General features: G+C 31.5%; 1 protein-coding gene across 4 annotated transcripts in view; it reads left to right on the forward strand.

The window, feature by feature from the left end:
- Positions 1-13,406, forward strand: part of CACNA2D1 (calcium voltage-gated channel auxiliary subunit alpha2delta 1) — a 656,564-nt gene extending 643,158 nt beyond the window's left edge. For all 4 annotated transcript variants that reach the window (XM_031938658.1, XM_031938660.1, XM_031938659.1 and 1 more), the window contains 2 exons: positions 758-840; positions 9,125-13,406. In XM_031938658.1, the coding sequence (XP_031794518.1) occupies positions 758-840; positions 9,125-9,241 (200 nt within the window). In that variant the 3' untranslated portion in view covers positions 9,242-13,406. The remainder of the gene's footprint in view (positions 1-757; positions 841-9,124) is intronic.
- Positions 13,407-20,271: the final 6,865 nt, after the last annotated feature.

The following is a 20,271-nucleotide window of genomic DNA, read 5'->3' on the forward strand; positions in this document are numbered from 1 at the left end:
TTGAGATATAGATAATATGTAGGTAAAATCCTACCTTACTGGCTTTCACCTTAATACCAAGCGCTTTGGAAACACAACAAGCAAAGACAAGCTAGGGGTGCCATTTCCACACTACATATCACTGTATGTCATAACAGAAGAAAAACCAGATAAAATTGGAATAAGGTAACTCAATAATGACTAAAACCTGATAAAACCATTAGCTTTCACCTGGCTAATTATTTCCTCAACTTACTTTTCTAGATTTACTCCTCTTCTTGAAAATATGACCAATATAAACTTGCCTGTTTAATGTTCCTCACATACAATAACCTATCTCCTCTCCATCCCTTTTCATAGGCTGTAGTATACTCCCTCTTCATTTTTACTGAAGCTTTTTCCTGATTTTGCCTGTGTGTGATGCTTCCCCTCTCCTGCAAAGAAACTGTACTTTCATTTTGTATCTAATTTACATCATATTGGTACTATTGTCCCCTCTGATAGTATGTAACCTATTTGAAGGCGGGGATTATTTAGATTTGAGTTTTGAAATCCCAGAGCCCTAACCTCACCCATCAGCAATATAATATCTTAGAAATCATAGGTTCTTAATATACAGTTGGTTATAGGACTGATTAAGGTCCAACAAATGTACTCACTCTCATTATTCCTTAGCGACTTTTTTCTTTAAAAAAATTACTTTTATAATGTTTCTGGTCAATTACATTTCTGTTTCTTTGAAAGAATACTTTCATGTTCCTTAACAAGTTTTGTTTAGCTGATGGGCCAAATCCTTGTGATATGGTTAAGCAACCTAGATACAGAAAGGGACCTGATGTATGCTTCGATGACAATAAAATGGTAAGCATAAACTTAAAAACTAAAATATTACAAGACAATGATCAGTAACTACCAAGAATAAATGTGATGTTTCAAATAAATCCTTTACTGTCTCAACCATTATTTTTCTCATTGAACATGCTATACTTGATGAGAATGCTGACTTTTCATTTCAAAGTGTTCCAGAGTTAACAAAAAAATTAACACTTGCCTCTTTTATCTGCATTTTCTATAAAAAAAAAATTGTACTTTCATACACAAATCCTACTAATTTGCTATTGATGAATATAGGTTATAAATATAATGGATGAAAGAAACTTACTTTACTACTTAACTAATGGCTCATAGGAAAAAAATGTCACTTTCTATAATGAATTATTTATTTTTTGTTTTTGTTTTACTGAGGTAATTGGGATTAAGTGACTTGCGCAGGGTCACACAGAAAGTGTTAAGTGTCTGAGACCAGATTTGAATTCAGATACTCCTGACTTCAGGATGAATTATATTTTTGATGACTGAAAATATAAAATGCTTTTATTTTTATCTCTACTGTCTTATTTCAATATATTTCTAAAGAAATTTTTAATAAGCTATACTTATTAATATTTTTATGAAGAATATATTTTTATGTTATGTTATGTTTTTGTTTGAGGGTTTTATGTTTGTTGGTTTTTAGTTACTTCTATCCTTAAATATCTTTTTTATTATTTGAAAAAAGGGCAGGTGATCTATAGGATAATAGTTGTCCTTGATTTTATGGGTAATTAAATACTGCTAACCAGAAATGGTCAATATAATTGAAAAAACAAGTTTGTAAACATTCTCTCAAATGACTATGCTTATGATAACTTCATTGCAATATGCAAAATGTTGGCCTGGTGTGGAATTCAATAAATACTAGGTTTAAATTCTGTCTTTAAGGGGCAGATAGATGATGCAATAGGTAGAGCACTAATCCTGATACTTAATACTTATTAGGTGTATGACTTTGGCAGGACAATTAACCCCAATTGCCTGATCAAAAAAATAAAAATAAAATAAAACCAATTCTGCCTTTACACATACTTTTATACAAACATGGGCAATGAAAAACCTATAATTTTCCCTCTTAAGCTAATCAAGTCTTTAGGACTGTAAGTTAAAGATGATTTGTTGACCTAAATTGGCAAAAATGATTCCAAGATACAACACAAAAAACACCCTCTCTCTTTGCTTTGGGTTTTGCTGTGGTTTTTCTCCCAAGAAAATTTAGATTTATTGTTTTTAAAAATAAAAACTGTCAAGATTTTTAAAAATATTTATTTATAATACCTTTCTTTCAAATTTCCTGCCCCCAGATTTTATCTAATACTTTCCTATTAAAGTGAACATTTAGCACTAAACTGAAAAAAAAAATGAAGTGAATCATGATCACAAACGATACAGTCAATAAAAGGTACATGATTATTTTTTCTTAGGACTTCACATCATTTTATTTTGTTTTAATCTTATTGCCTCCATAAAGCTATTTTTAAAGTTTCTCTCTTTTAAGCCTCACAACAATTCTATATTCACTGTTAAATGTATTATTATTCCCATTTTAAAGATGAGGAAATTGAAGCTGATGAAATTTAAATAGTTAAGTGGCAACAATAAAAGAATTTATGTCTTACAAACTTTAAGTCAAGTACTTAGAATTATAGCATTTCATCTCTATATCATTTCTACAAATGTTTTATCCAGTGAATCCCAGCTTCTCTTATTGAAGATATTATAATTCTTTGGGGATACTTAGAGGAAGGCATGACTGAGTGAACTGGGTCACATTCTCCCAGTTATACCCCTGGAAGTCTAGACCCTGCATTTCACTTCACTATTGAGAGTTTTTACCTATTTAAAATGAGTTCCCCAAGCATGCTGAATGCTGTGTGAAGCATGCTACTTATTAAGACAGCTTCACTTATCAGTTCAGCAGGCATCTGCTTCCATTTGGATGAAGCTTGGCATTAAATTACATTTTAGAACATCACAAAAATGCATCTCAAAAAGCATAAGAAAGCACTGTTAAGAAAACACATTGGGGGGAAGGATCTAACTTTTAAAAATTTCATAATTTTTTCACAAAAAAATGAGCAACACTTGACTGAGATAAGGACTGAGACAAATTCCTAAACAATTATATTTAGAATTGTGTATGAAAATACAACTCTTGCTCACTATCTACATGTGTCAGTGTTTCAGTTTTGCATTTCTTTAATAATTAAATACTTTAATTTAGTTTATTTGCAATAATCACTGTGAATTTGCTCTCGATGGATACTCACATTCACTCTGCTAACTGCTTGCAAGTTGCATGAAATTTCATCTTGTATGTCTTTTTTTCTGTGTTTTCTTTCCTTTTTCTGCACTTGCTACTTTGCCCGTCATTAATAGGATCAACTTATATGTACAAGGAGTCGGGCCACTACCAGGATGTCAGATCCTATCTTCATTTTACTGCAAGTTTTCATGTGGTGTGGATGGTCAGTTACTTTCTCTAAATTTTGTTGTTGTTGTTATTGGCTTAAGACTTTAGCAAATGATTTCTATTTCCCAATTCACAGGTGGAAACAAGACAAAAATTTACATCTTTCTAATTGTAGGCATGTTGCTTGTCCATCTCTTCATGTTTTACTTAACAAAATAACATTCTTGAGGAAAACTTTTTGTAGAGATATCCCAACTTCTTAAGTTCATGTTTACCCAACAATCCTAAATATTACTTAGTCTATAAACTAAAGTCTTCTTTATATGTATCTAGTTTACAAAATATAGAATGTATCATTACCAGGGTTATCCATTTTAGATGTTTTAAGGGCCTGCTTGTGTATTCAACACTGTGTTACTAGTTTGCCAAATAACTTATCCAAAATTATGACCCTTGACCAAGTTAAACTATGATTTTTGTTGTTGTTCCTGGAACAATACTGCTGTTTTTCCATTCCTGCTTATGAAAACTGTTTGTTTAGCATTTCATTTTGGTAAACCACTAGATGGAGATATGACCATTAACATGAAAACAGTGACTTCATCAGAATTGGAATGGGAAATAGTGGGTGGGGAAAAGACAATTGAAAACATAAATAGAAAATGTTTGTTTTAGTGAAATAAAGTTTTAGTATTCAAATTGACCAGTGTAATAAACTCAACTTTCCTCAATGCAAGGTGAAATAAAAGATAAGTTGAATTCCTTTTCCTTGGGAACTCTAAAGATTTTGTAAATCAGAAATTTGTTGATATGATACATTATCTCACAGAAACTTTTAAATGCACCACATACAAAATACTTCTTTACAAAGCTTTACTTCATAACTGCTATATCAATACCTTATTTTAAAGATGAAAAATTGAGGCACAAGTGAATGTACAGACAAATTATGAAGTTGACATTTATGATTAGAGGATGTATAACCAACATTTCAATAAGTTTAAGCTTTTTTTTTTTTTTTTTTACTTTTGTTCATATAATTAGTTTCCACCATATTAATGGAATCTTTCTCAATATAATTTACAGGTTTACTACTAATTTACTTCTTACCAAAGTCATCACAAATTTCTTTAAAAGTGTTTTTAATAGCCCCACTAATTAGATAAACTATAATGAAAGAGGAAAAAAATTATGTTGGAGGCCCAAAAAACATCATATGGTTAAGGAAGTACTTATTTTAAAATCTGAGTCTTAGGAGTTGAGTGTCGATTTGTTCTTTCTCATAGAAACACAATTATAAATTTCCTTTATTGTTAAAGTCACCACTTTCAACTCAAAATGGCAATGAATAGCATAGGCTATCATCCTTATATTGATGAAAGCACCTGTGCAGAGGATATAAGAGAGAATGTTCAGATTACTAAGCCCTGGTAAGGGGTCAGGAGTTTTACACATTTACATTAGCACAGTTTTGTGCTTTTCCCTGTGTGATATTCCCACATATAAAATAAAATATTGTCGGGTCATGGACATACATCTAAAGAGTTAGATTGTTTATGAGATGAGAACAAAAGAAAATATCATGATGCTTAGGGGACTCCAGCCAGTTTGACTATAAAAATAGCAGACATGTTAACTGAAGATAGTCAAAGATGAAATAGGTTAGGTCTCAGTATATGACTAGATATGGGGGAAGGAGGAAATTAACTGCACATCAAGTTGCTAAACACAATGACGTACTGCCCAGAAAAATTCTCTCAAATGCTATAAAGTTTTCAACTTAGGTTCTCTTAGAAGTTAGAGATATAATCCTTTCTGGAGATAAGTCACTTAACTTCCCTACAAAGTTAACAGATTATGAAGTATAGTTATAAAACTAGATACTCACATGCCATTTTTTGAACCTACAATTAACTTAGTATAATGAATTTTTGGTAAGGAAATTTCCTCTGCTAATGCAGAGTACCACTGCTCTAGAATTTCATAATCTTAGGGCCTTAGGAACTACAGCGATAGGTTATATAACTTTCTAAAAGTCAACACAGTCATTATATATCAAAGGCAAGATTTGGACCTAGGTCCTCCTGATTAATAACAGTTCTCTAACCACTGCTGGAAATTTGCCTAATCATATGATTATAACTTTTGGTAATCATTGTGCCTCAATTAGGCTATCTACCAAGTTTTTTTGACCAAATTTACATAATAAAAAAGAAAATAAAGGATTCTTTATAAATAATCCTTATAAATAAAGCAATTCAGGTGAACAGCTGAGTGAAAAACAATATTATAGAAAGTTCTTTAATATATTTAGACTGAGTAAGTGAATATAGTTATCATAATACCTATTACCTATAGCTGTAGAGAAGTGGAAAAATAATAGTCTTGCTATTATCATTGAGTAATCAGAGCAAATTATAGAAAAATTATCTCTGAAAACAAAATACTTCCATGTAGAATATAAAAATCTGTTGGACAAATGAAATAAAAACTTTAAAAACAAATTATCTGAAGCAAAAGTGTCAATATGCAACTTCATAATGTGAATATGCTCTGGGAGAACTCTATCCATTAATTCTTGAAAAGATGATTGACATTGGAAAGGATTATTAGGAAAGGCTACCATTTTTTTTTTTATCTAGATAGTTTTACATAGAAAATATTTCTGAAACTTCCTGGTATAATTCAAATACATACCTGAATTATGGGTTTGGCTTAGCCAACTACCTTAGTATTTTTTTTAACCAAATTTAAATCATATCAAAAAAATGTAACATTGAAAAGAAAATGCATTAAAAAGACTAAATAATTTAGTCTCAGAATGATTCACTGAATAATCCTTGGGGAAATCTATTTTCTTCAAAAGTTAATGATCTTATTTTTCAGCTGAAGTCAAGGAAAGAGGGATTTAGCCATCTATATAAACATGAGCTCATAAAATAAACCTTTGAAAAAATATATGGATACAACTATGAACTACATGTTTTTCCTTTGGGACATGGAAGCAAGAGTACTGAGGTGTGCTTTATAATAAAGAATGACATGTAGAATCTTCAGAGACAAGTTCAGAGGAAATTCCAGAAGTACTGTTCTTCTCTCCAGAGAGGAAGGACTAATAAAATTATTTTTTTCAGTATATTGGCAAGATAAATAGAGAGAGAGGTAGTTTGGGGGGCACTTTTTTTTTTAATTTTAGACTTGCAATGAAGTCAGTTAACACAAGGAGTTTTGGTATTTCCTGCCTTTGTCATCTTTTCAAATGAGAGAGATCTGCCTAGTGAAGGTATAAGTGTTCTGCATGGGTGAGACTCAATGACAGACTTTATAACCTCTGAGGGCCCCTTCCAGGTCTATACATTCATGATTTAATGTATTTTGCTCACTACTCCCAGTAAAACCATACATGTCAGGTAATTATTGCCAATCTCAGTACATGTTGTTATAATGTGTAAGACATATAAGAAAATACTACCAGGAAACTCAGTAGACAGATGTCTTGGCATGAATCAATATATAAGTCACAGATCCTCAAATGGGGACTTACCTAAAATATGGACTCTCAAACCAAAACAGTAAGAGTTCAAACTATCACAGTTTTAGAGCTAGAAAACAATTCTGAGCTCATTTAGTTATCAAGCCCCAGGAAGATTAAAATCACTAAGAGAGAATCTAATGAAAGGGCTAACATTTGAAATTCAGTATTCTGACTCAAAAAAAAAAAATAGTGTTTTTCCATGACACTATGCCTCTTCATTACATTTATGCTCAACATACAGTGTGAAGAAAGTATGGTATAAAATATTTTATGAAGAAAGAATCCCTCCTCAAGACCAAAATGTAAGAATGTTAACATGAACACAAATGTGAATTCTTGTATAAAACATTACACATGAGTTGAATGGGTCATCTTGATCCCAGAATTCATCATCTTTTGACTAAACATCTAGCCTTGATTATATTCATGCAAAGCTAAGCCAGTTCACATATTGGAAAGACAGTCTGTTGGGACCATACTCAAAGACTTTTCAGCTTAACTAAGCTTAGTCATATCATTGAGTGATTGAACTCAATTATGAGAAAATTAGCTGAAAAGACTTCATTTGAGAAGTCATTTCTATATGATGATGGTGAAGAAAGAAGTAGAACATCTGTGTAAGAAATAATAATAGCATACATCTATATAAGCTGTGTGATAATTTTCAAAGTGTTTTTCGGCCATCTTTCTGGTATTATAAATTAGTAAACATTCATATGCTAATAACTCAGTAAGTAGAATTTAACATGGTAACCCTGGTCTGAGAGCTACTTTTTTCACTTGGTACAGGATAATAAGTATAAAATATTGGGAGTGTTCATTGTTTTTCTGATTATACTTATAGTTAAGTAAAACCCTGAGATCCAAGATTCTAAGTGGTCTCATATATTTGGGGCAACTTATAGGGAAAAAACAAAAAAGAGAAATTTTGAAGCCTCTTAAAAAGTTATCACTTTAAAAAATTAAGAATTATTTTATTGGATTGTTATTGGGCAGACTAAGGTACAGTAAAGTATTGTAGATAACTTAAATTTTCTAGTGGGTTAGCATTCCAGTGAATCTTAATGTTAAAGAGTTCTAAAACCCAGGAGATTCTTTGCAGTCTCCCAAACCTAAAATTATGCAGTAAGCTAACTGTTGAGTCTTGGAAAATATAATAGTTTGAATAAAATGTATTTTAAAAAGAAATCTAATATGGGAAAAAAAATTCAGGGGCAGATGAGACAGGATTTAAAGTCTTAGCAAATATACTGGCAAATTTGTAAATTCTGCAGCTTTAAGGGAACTATGAAAAGAATCCAGAACAATTTAAAATATTGACATACAGAACGCAGATATCAAATTTATTTATTTATTTGCTAGGACAATTGGGTTAAGTGACTTGCCCAGAATCACATAGCTGGGAAATGTTAAGTGTCTGAGACCAGAATTGAACTTGGGTCATCCTGACTTTAGGGCTGGTGCTCTATCCACTGCGCCACCTCCCAGATATCAAATTTAAAGGATGATTTGCTTTTGACTACAGTAGGTTGAAGGTTACTAGTCTTCAAGATAATCAGAAAGCAACTGTTCACTGTAGTAAACTGTTGGAATTTATATGCTATGAGATTTTTATCTCAGGATTCATGAGTCAAATTTTCATTTTCATGTCTTATTTTTCTACAAAATTCTGTGATTATCTGTAATGAAAGGAATGTATGAGGCATTTATGTATTATGGAACATTCATGTTGATTATTAGTAACTGCTATTGGACATCCACTTTTGAAAGAAATCATCTCTTTAACCATTTTCAATAATTTGCAAATCACAGTTGACACTAAATTCTTTTAAAGCATCCCATTCAAGTATTTTGTACTAGGTCACTGCCTGAGTTATTTCTTTGTTGTTTTTTTGCATATATCTGTACATCTTTGCTGTGTTATTCCTGATCCTGAGATTATTGTCCCTCATATTTCTCCTTCTACTCTTCCTACTAGTTGACGCATGTTGACAGTAATGCTTTCTAAACTTTATCTCATGCTAACATGAATTCAAATATTCTCCATCAAAATTTAATGTCTCAATCAACAAGACAACCAATGCTAAAGGTGTATAATCATTTTACTTAGTTATCAGACTCATTAACTGACAAAGGGTGATAGTCACTATGACTTTGTAAAATAACTCCAAAATATAATGGTGCTTAAGGAATGGAATTTCAATTCCATAGAAAGCAAATTCTTAAGATGAATGCAAGATCCGGGTAAGAATTAGCATAATGTATAGACTGTCTTGATGAATATTTTAAAGGGAATTAATTTGTCTTTTTTTTTTCTCCAATAGGAAGATTATTCAGATTGTGGTGGGGTTTCTGGATTGAACCCATCGTTGTGGTCTATGATAGGAATCCAGTTTGCACTGCTTTGGCTGTTATCTGGCAGTAGACATTGCCAGTTATGATGTTATGAAACCAAAATCTGCATAACTGATTTCAAAGACCCTGCCAAAACATGAGCCCTATTTAAGTACAAAAGGGTCAATTATTCAGACGGCAGAAAATCACCTGTTCTCAAAACAAGAAGGTATAACTATTTGAAAGACTCATTAGGCACCCACAATGGCTGCATGTTGGAGTGTCAGACCCTTAAAACTTGTGTGAATGCTGCATCATCTATTCTGTCAAAGCAGAATCCTATATGTACTTTACTGAGGAATCTGATATTTTTGTTGTTGGATCATTGATGACTTCATGTAAAAGGGCTGCCCCTTTAAAATGGCTTCTTAATCATATCAGTTCTCTATATTTTGACCTAAAAATCAATTCATTTTGCTCCCTTTTTTGATCAAGATTTCCAGGAATTTTATTTTGCTTTGATATTTGATTCCATTAAAAGTTTGAATAATAGTTGTGTTAAAAACAAAATGAGAGATGAATTCTAAATGACGTAAATATTAAAACTGGCTAGTCTTTGTCAAAAGTTCACCATGATTGAAATGCCTTATGAAGAGTGGCTCATTCTGCCAAAAATATATTTTAAAAATGGGTGACCAGCTAAGTTTTTTGGGGGGTGGGATGTTGGTAGATTTTAACTGTTGGTTTAAGTAAAACAACTACTAAACTAAAGGTGCTTGAGGGTTTGCTATTTAACTCATCAAACATATTTTCTTGATAAATATCAGCCCTTTAAAAAGAACAATTCAAATTAATGTTCCCTTTGTTCACAGTATAGTTGTGTTAATCCTAGCCAAATCTTTAAAAAGTCCTTTAAGAGATGGTAGGGGTGGTGGGTGGGATGGGAAGGGAAAAACTTTTTTGTGATCATTGAACTTTGGTACCAAGGGTATTTTGCATGATGCTGCTGCTATTTTTTGTTTGTTTCTTTTCTTCAGCTGTAGAGTGTAATTTATTTTTAAGGTAACTGAGTGGTATTATTAAGGTAAACTGAAATTTACAGTTATAATGCACTTAAATAATCTTACATGATCTGGTTAAATAAAGATATCTGAATATACTGTGAAATGAAAAATGCTGAAAGACTGGACTGAGTAAGAATATGGAGAAATGGAATTTTATATAGATTAGTGCTTTTGCTTGAAAACCTGTGTACAGATATTTTAAGTATGTATCAAATTTGACACATTTATTTTTAAAGATCACATATATGTTCTCAATGAAGATTCATATCAGGTTTCCTCTTTGTTCAATTAAATGTTAGCTCCTGCAGTTTTAAGAAGTTCTCTTGCTGTTTTTCATTAAAAATGGCCAGTTCCACTAAGCAAAATTTCCAACCAATTGAATGACATATTAAAATAAATTGAACAAAACAGGAAACCCTGAATTTATGCTTATGTACATTAATATTTGATTGTGAATTAAAGTTTTTTTTTATACAACTTCATTAGTAAAACTGATTGGTGCAGGAAATCATGATAATGCACTGTAGTATAAGATAGCAGTAGAAGTGTGTTTGTTTCTGATTATCAAAAGTAAACAGTATTGTGAGAGATAAATCAATGAATGTACGACTCTAGTAATCTATAATTTAGCTAAAAGCTACAATCTGCAAATGTTTATATAAAGTTCATTAATTCATAAAAGCAGAAAAACACCATGCAAAATATCTGTATGTGTGTATACATATACATATATATTTATATATGTATATATCTATATATGTTGGAAAGGCATTCCTGTATTTTAACCAATATCAAAATTTTACTGAAGTTGTACAGCATGTTTGACACATAACAAAGAGCAAAACCAACCCTATAGCATGGCTTAAAAGTGGTTTGTTTGTTTTTCCTTTTTGGTAATATTCAATACCACTGGTGGCTCTCCAATATACCCTTGGTTCCAATTATATCTGTTTCCTTATTTATTTATTTATTTTCAAAAAAGGGAAACTTCTAGCTTTGGTTGTCACAACTGACATTAATTTATACTTCTAATTCATCTTTTTGATAGTGGTGAGCCCATTTATACGGGTATGACAAAGTATTACCTTCCTTACCTTAATGACAATGATGATTAATTACACACACACACCACTATCAACAACATTACAGCAAAAGGAAATCCTACTAAAATGATAAATATATGGAATGTTATATTCTAGGTGGAATTGATTAGTCAAATGTTTTAAATATACTTTATAATTGACTCTAAAACCCTCAGGTAAAACTAATTTGTTTCTCTATTGATTTTCTTGTTTGGAGAATGTCAAAATATATAATGCTAAACCAACATGCTTAAACTATTTAAGTTATATATTTTAGATTACTAAAATATATAAATACTGGTGTTGAATCTTTGCTAAACTCTGTGAAGTCAGTGGCAAGTTTCAATATTGGGAAATTATAGCAAGGACTCCCCTAGATGATATATTTAAATAATATTAAAATCATATAATTACTTCCAACATACAATACTCTCTTGAAAAACATTTTAAAAAACCATTATCAGTGAGTAATGGAATCTTTTTCATGGGATTCATTCTTTATTGAACTAATTACAATTAAACTTGGTATCCTATTCCATTTCTATTGGCATAAAAACATTTTAGTGCATGAGAAGCTCATTTCTTTTAGGAAAAAAATATATAATCTGTAAACCACATGCATGGTGATAAATTTCATAAGCAAAGTTTCTCTGACTGAAAAATGTCCTTGTGACTGCTGTTAGTTTTAAATCTCCTAGCATACTTTTCTAAGGAAAAAAAAAAAACAACCCATTTCTTCAAATTGCAATGTGTAAAATTGATTATTTTCCTGTGAGTTTTGACTGTTGGCAATGATTTAATAGATGTATCCTATAAATATCTGTTTCCAAACATTTAAAAAATACAAGAGATGAAAAAAAGCTTTGAATATATTTGATTTACACCTTACTCATGCAACATCCTACAGATTCTTCATTAAGCCAAAATTAAAACAGCATTGGTGTTAAGTAATCAGTAAAGGATTTAACGTAAATGGCTCCTCTCTAGTTTCTTCATTTGAACAACCAGCATTACTGCCAAAACACCAATCGTGGTCCATATTTGTAACAGGTTTTTAACATGACATAGTTAGCAAGTTTGACTGAAGAGATTTTTAGGTTCTGGACTCAAGAGATTTTAGTATGACCTTTTTCATGTTTCTAATGCTTGAGGCTTTATTGCTCAACTTGGAGAAAAAAAAACACCACAGTGTTGCTGCCATTTGTAAGTTTTCCTATAATATTCCTTTTATTAACTCTAAACTGGCCTTACTGGATTCAAATAGGCAGTATCCCTTTTAAGTGACCTTTGCAACCCAAGTGTTACTTGCTGTTTGATGCTTTCAGTATGTTATAAATAACATTCAAACTTTTGTCCCCCTACACCAAAGCTTAACTTTTGTCTTAATATCAAATTCTTACCCATTGGTCCTGTGAGATAAGAAGCTCAACTTGCTAGAATTATAGAGAATTGACATAGTGGGCCACTAGAGAATGTCTGTGATGCTTTTACAAAGGATACTAGAAGGACTAGCAACCCAAGTTTGCTCCCACCTCCATCTTCTATTCAGTCCCCAAATAAAGGCCAAGCTTTATTTTTACCCCAATATTAGAATGTTAATATTGTTAATAGTCAGTGTACACTACTGTAAACAAACAAACAAAAAAAGACAAGTGTCTGAAAATCAAATCCGGAGTTCCAATAGCATTAATCTATTTTCAACAAGAACTTATTTTTACATTGTTTCTTGTTTAAAAAATCATCTCAAACAAATTTCACTGAGGCTTAAGGAATATACTGTCTTATTTAGATGCCAACTGAACTTACAATGTGAACTAAGTTGTCTTCTCTGTTGTGTTCTATGATATGTCTGGATCATGCTTTTGGGGATGTTTTTATTGAAATGCTCAGTGTGCATCCATTAAAAAAAAAGGCTCTGGCTTGCTCTTGTTGGGCAACAGGACTTTTCTCCCTTTTATTGTGTTCTCTTGACACTTTTGTGGAACTTGACAAGCCTGAAAAAAATTTTTTGTAAAAATTTGTATAATACTGTTATAAAAAATTTATAATCATAGAAAATGTTGTGTTAATTCTTGTGCAAAAAAACCCCAGTATATTCAGAATAAAAATTTATCATTTGAAACCACTATACAGCATGAATTTATTAATCATGTACATGACTGGGTTAGTGAGATGGGGCTCTTATATGGAGACTTTCGGACCATCAAAAGAAAACTCTATGCTACAAAAGTACATAAATATATATGGATGCAGATATATATAATCACATATTATAGAAATGTATATAATACACACATATAAATACATACATATATATATATACACATATAAGTATCTTTGCCAAGAAAATCCCAGACACAACTGAAAATGACTTAGCAACACACACACACACACACACACACACACACACACCTCCCCACACACACTCTTTAACACACATATAGGTACATATAATAGAGAAATCTCTACTTGTTTTACTTGAGTTTCATTGTTCATATGTATGTATGGTATGTCCCAATTTATTTATTAATATATTAAGCTGTGTTATGAAAAAGAAAAAGGCAGAAATCAGTGTTTTGTGAACCTTAAAAATTTTAGACTTCAAAAATGTACACCTCACCAAAATTCCTCTGTAACACACTCCTCCCTCCACTATATTTTATTTTTTTTCTAAATATTTGTATGCATGTCTGCTTCCTAGTTTAACAGTTTGCACCTGCCTTAGGCTTTGTTCTCTAGAATATTCCTGAGTTTGACACTTAGAATTCAGGTAATCTAGCTTTCTTTTCTCTTGCTTCAGAGGAATTTTCAAGTTGAGAGCAGTAGTGCCCTACCTATAAACAAACATTCTTAAAGGACAATAAAAAGGTTCACCAATTAATAACCATCATCATCATTATCATTTTCATAGATGGTCCTCAAATAGTTGTTAAATATGATTTATAAATCTGGCATATAATTTCTGACACAGTCAAAAACTATAAAATGATTCCTTTCTAGTCTTTTCAGTATCTTCTGTCATTGTTTTGGTTCTACTCATCTAGGTGGTGGGAGTAGGAGATAGAGCTTCTTTCTTCATCAATTACTTCTTCCCAAATAAACATTTCTGTTTATAGTCTTCCTCTCCTAATTTGTAAACATTCTTTAGTTTCAGTAGTGTCCACTAAAAAAAACAAAAAAAACAAAAAAACACCTTCCTTTGATCTTGCTACTTCCCTTACCCCAAGCTAGAAAGTATCCATTCCATCTCCTTCCTCTCACAATAGAACTTGGGGAAAATGCCCCATATCCACTGCCCCCTCCCACCACCCAGTTACCCATTTCCTTCAAATCAGGCTCTCCATGCCATCATAGTTACAAATTCATACTAAGATCATCAGTGACCTTTTTTCAGTCACTCTTTTTAACTTGAAAAGTTTTATTTCTCCATAAATTTATGCTACTGACTGCCTCCTCTTTGAAACTTTGAAACTTCTCCCATAATGTCAGTATAACTTCACTGCTTTTTTATTCATTTTCTTCTTTCACCTATTAAATATTGGCATTTGTCAGTCTGGCCTTGGCCTGTCTTCATTTTCTCCCTCAAGGTTTCAATTACTACCTCTAGCAAAAAGACTCAAATTGCATTTACCTTCAACCCTTTACTGTATTGCCAACTTCTTGTTTCTTACCTCAGACTTAATATGTCTAAAGCTGATCTTGCCATGTTTTCTACAAGTCTCCCCTAACTTTTTCTTAAAACTGAATTTCCTATGTTAGTTATCTACTTTCTCCTAGTCATACAAGTTCAGAATTTGAGTAATGTTTTCTCCTGACTTATATTTCAGAGATGCCACTTTAAAATACCTCCCACAATCATTATGTCTTATCCATTCCAACTATTACTTTTATCTTTTACTATTCCACACCTAGATTAATTCTAGGTTCTCTGGATTTAGTCTCTTTCCCCTCAAACACATGCTACACACTGAGTCAAGCATCATTTGGATCACTTCAATTATTTCTTATTCAAAAACATATAATGAAAAGTCCAAACTCCTTAAACTGTCATTTCAGGATCTCTCCAATCTGTGTTCTTCTATCCCATCCTTCTTTAATACAAGGTCTATACTTCGGCCTATTTGGATTGTTTGTGGATTCCATGATTTTCTCACTTTGAAAATCTTTCTCTAAATGCTTAAGTGTGACATCGTGGTAAGCCAAGGTCTTGATGTAAACTAAGTTGGAGAAACTTACAGCATTTTTTTTTTTTTTTATGGAAAGCTGCAGTTCACATATACTCAATTGTCCAGTCTTGTGAATTCTAAGTTCACCACAAATTTCATACCATTCCTTTCTCTACTGACTCTAGTATGTCCTTCGTTCTTTGTTCAAGCCCTCATCATGTCTTACTTCACTTATTGCAGTAGCCTTCCCCAGTGGTCTTCAGTTCTGAAATCAATCCCATGGATACTAAATGAATATTCCAATGCCTCTCTAATGCCTTCAGGATCAAACATAAAAATCTTCTATTTGATTTTGAAAACCTTTGGCTAATTTACTCTCTTTCATATACTTCAAAGATCCACTTTGTTGCGGCTCTTTAATCACATTTAGTCTTCCAATATTGCCTTTTCACTGGCTATCTTTATATCAGGAAAAATCTTCCTAACTTAACTTCAAGATTCACCTGAAATGCAACTTCTACAAGAAGTCTGGTCCTCTTAGCATGTATATGTGTATGTGTACACACACACTCTCATGCTAGTTCCTCTCCTCTGAATTTCTTCCATTCTTCCCCCCCCCTCCTCTTATTCCTATCTCTTACACTGAAAGTTGGTCAAAAACAAAGTTCTTGTTTTCAGTATGGAGATGTATGACTATGACTAAACAATACACCATTTCAAAAATATCTAGAGATTTTTTATATACTACATGCTCAAAATGAATCAATGATGTAATAATGAAAGCCAAGAAAACTAATGAAATCTTAAGTCCTATCAAAATATCTATAGTGTCTCAAGTGAGGAAGGCAATACTCCTTCTGTAATTCTGTTTTAGTCAGATCATGTCGAGAACACTGTGTTACCCAATAAAACACATTTTAGGAAAGAATACGACAAGCTAGGGAACGTTGAAAGGAAGATGATCAGAATGGTCAAATATCTCAAGAGAATGTCATATAAGCCCTGAAGAAAAAAAAATAGAAATGTTCATGTAAGAGAAAAGAAAACTAAAGTGGAAGTTAATTTTGTTTAATAATAATAATAAATATTTATTCTATTTTTTAAAAAACTGATATCTTTTGTTTCTCCAAGACCTTAATTTTTCATTGTATTTTTCCCTTTCTCCTCCCTCTCAGAAGGCTAACCCATATAACAAGAAAAGTTTTCAAGAAGATTAAAAATAAAGCAATCAACAAAATTGATCAATACATTTAAAAACATCTTAGAATATATACAATGTTCCACATTCATGGATCTCCTACATCTGTATATTTTTGGGAGTAAATGTCTTACATTTCTTCCTTAGAGTTATAATTGTTCTTTTAATTTTTGCAAAATCGTTTTGTGGTTGTTCTTTCCATTTATCTTGTAGTCATTATCTGTTTTTATGGAGTTCAGAGTGAAACTGATACAGAGCAAAATATATGTTCATTTTGAATCAGTCCGTGTCTTTCCATGATGCTCTATAGTCATCGTATTTATCATTTCTTAGAATCTAAGAGATTAATACACCATTATAATTTGTTAGGCTATTGCCCAACTGAAAAGCATATTCTTTGTTTCCAATCCTTTCTTACCACAAAAATATGTAGCTATAAATCTTTTGGTTTATGTGGGAATTTTCTTTTTATCAATGGCCTCTTTAGAGTATACACTTAGTAATAGAATCTCTACATCAAAGGGTGGGGACATTTTAGCAACTTTTTGCATTGTTTTTCTGGTATCCCATATCAAGTATATAAAGATATGTCTTGTGGAAGAAGAAATAGACATGTATCATGTGGCTGCAAAGGTCATCACTAGAAGCAATAGGTTAAAATAAAATGAGATGATTACACCAAATAGCCTCTAAGTTCCTTCTATTTCTATATCTATGATTCAGAATTTCTAAACAAAGAGCAAAAAAAAAAAAAAAAGTTAAAAAGTCATAAAATTGTTGTATGACAATTCTAAGAGGCAAACTTCAATATACATTACAAAAAAAATTTTCAACAAGAGTTATCCAAAAAATAAATGGATTGTCTTGGGAATTAGTGGATTGTTCCTGTCACTGTACACTTCCATGTTAAAATTAGTTATTACTTAAATCTTTTTGTCAAGGGGACTGTAGGCTTATTCTTATACTATCTGGCCTTTGAAGTCATTTTCATATGAAATTCTATGACTTCCCCTCCCCCTCCCTTTGTGCCCATATTTTCTGTCATAGAAAATATTAAATAGAATAGCCAAAACATAGGTAGCAAGGTACAGAAAAAAGCAACAGATAATTAACCAGTATATCTAAATTATTACAGTTTACTATGCAAAATATTCAATATGACAATTCAATATGACACAAAAATGAACTGCAATTAGTATAAAATGGACATTTCTATCTTAAGTTTTTTTTAAAGGAAAATCTACAAGTCACACACAAAAGACCAAAGTAAAAGTTTCATAAATGGAATAAATGAAAGTATCAATATTTGATGGTAGAAATAAAAAGAAATATGATGACCAGAATAGTAAAAATACATCATCACTTTATCCTACATAACTTAATATTTCTTTTTATAAGGCAAAATTCTCCCATAGAATATGTCCCTTTCTTTTACTATATTTATATTATTACGAAATTTCAGTACATCTGCTTCACATTTACTGAAATAAAATGCAAACTTGCAATGACTTAAGTAGCAGTGATGATTAGTAAGTGATCATTTTAAGCCAATGAAAACTGGAAAGCATGTCTCAGCAAGATAATTATAATAACATCCATGCAGTAAGTGGATAACATATAAAAAAAAGATTCATTATGAATAAAATGCCACATGTAACAAATGAGTGCACAAATGAATTATCTGATTTTATATTGCAGGTGATCCTTAGTAAAGATTAAAAAAAAATGACAATCAGTTCAGCAGAAAAACTAATTCAAATCTGAAAAGAGCTGATCAGATGCTAAATATTGAGCACAAAATCTCTTTTCTTTCAAAAATGGCTTTAAATAAAATACATGAATTTTCCCCAGATTAATTTGAATATTTAAGATCTCCTTGGGTCTTTCATAATTAGCAACTTTATCTCTAGTAATCAGTAAAAACTTTCTCCCTGAAAAATCTGATCTTTGTGGATATTTTCTCTGCAGCAACAGAAACTGAATTCATTTTAATCCAATATAACTTCATTTATAGCTTACTATAACAATGGATTGTGTCATTTTGTGGGGATAAAGAAACAAATTTGATACAGATACTATGGTTTTAAAAAAAAACACACATAAACTCTTGTGAAGGTTATATACTTGAAATATATCTTCTGAAATATATCAACTTGAGTTTTAAGTCACATAACCAACAAGCTAGAACTAGACATTTCTCTGATTCTTATAATCTCTGAAACAACAGTTAAGCACAAAAGATAAAGCAGTTTTAACCGTCTCTACCACCTAGTGACACCAAGAAATCCTGAAAACTATAATTCGGTAAATTAAGAGCAAAAAATGTTAATCATTACCCTCTAAAATGTTCACCAAGTCTCTCATTTGTCACTGTTCATCACAGTCATATAGTAAAGGTTTATCAATTAATATAACAGAATTCAACTTTATATACAATCCACCCCAAAGCCAGTTCCCGAGAAAATAAAAAAGCAAAACGTTTACTCAGGCTGAAACGTGAAGGTCACAGTGCTTTATGCTACAACAGAGCTCAGCCAAAGTATTCAGAGATAGCGGCATCTAAGGCAGGCCTAATGGATATTACTACGTTATTATTTTAAAAAAAATGTTTCCAGCCGGGGCCAGTAAATAGGAATACAAATATACAGAAGTGAAAGACAATCCAGAAGAAGAGAAACAAAAAACAATAATAGTTAAAGAAAACATGGTCTCAATACAAACAAAAAATTGATCTCAAAGACAAGATTCATACCAAATCTAAAACTATATTATAAAGCAGTAGTCATCAAAAATATTTGGTATTGGCTAAGAAATAGAGTGGTGAATCAGGTTAGATATATATGACACAATAATCAATGACTATTGTACTCTAGTATTTGACAAACCCCCAGGGAATGTTGTAAAATACTATCAGACACTCTCTATAGACCTACTTTCATGGCTCATACCAAAATAAGGTCAAAATGGGTCCATGTTTGGGCAAAAATAAATGAAACCATAAGCAAATTAGGAGATCAAGGCATAGTTTATCTATCAGATCTTTGGAGAAAGGAGGAATTTATGATCAAAGAAGAACTTGAGAACATTATGAAATGAAAATAGACAGCCCTGATCACATTAAATTTAAAATGCTTCACACAAATAAAACCAAAATAAACAAGATTAAAAGAGAAGTACAAAGCTGGTAAAAAAAAAAAATTAAGAAACAGTGTCTCTGATAAAGACCTCATTTCTAAAATATACAGAGAACTGTATACAAATCTATAAGAATACAAATCATTTCCTAATTGATAAATGGTCAAATGATATGAATAGACAATTTTCAGATGAAGAAATTAAAGTCATCTATAGTCATATAAAAAAATGCTCTAAAATCACTATTGATAACAAATACAAATTAAAATAACTCTGAGGTACCACCCTATATCTCTCAGACTGGCTAAAATGACAGGAAAAGATAATGATAAATGTTGGAGGGGATATGCAAAAACTAGGACACCAATGCATTGTTGGTGAAACTGTGAATGGATCCAACCATCTTGGAAAACAATTTGGAACTATGTCCTAAGGGCTATTAAACTGCCTACCCTTTCTTTAATCCAGCAGTGCCACTATTGTGTCTATTAT

Source organism: Sarcophilus harrisii, chromosome 5 (assembly GCF_902635505.1).
Source record: "Sarcophilus harrisii chromosome 5, mSarHar1.11, whole genome shotgun sequence".
Taxonomy (NCBI): Eukaryota; Metazoa; Chordata; class Mammalia; order Dasyuromorphia; family Dasyuridae; genus Sarcophilus; species Sarcophilus harrisii.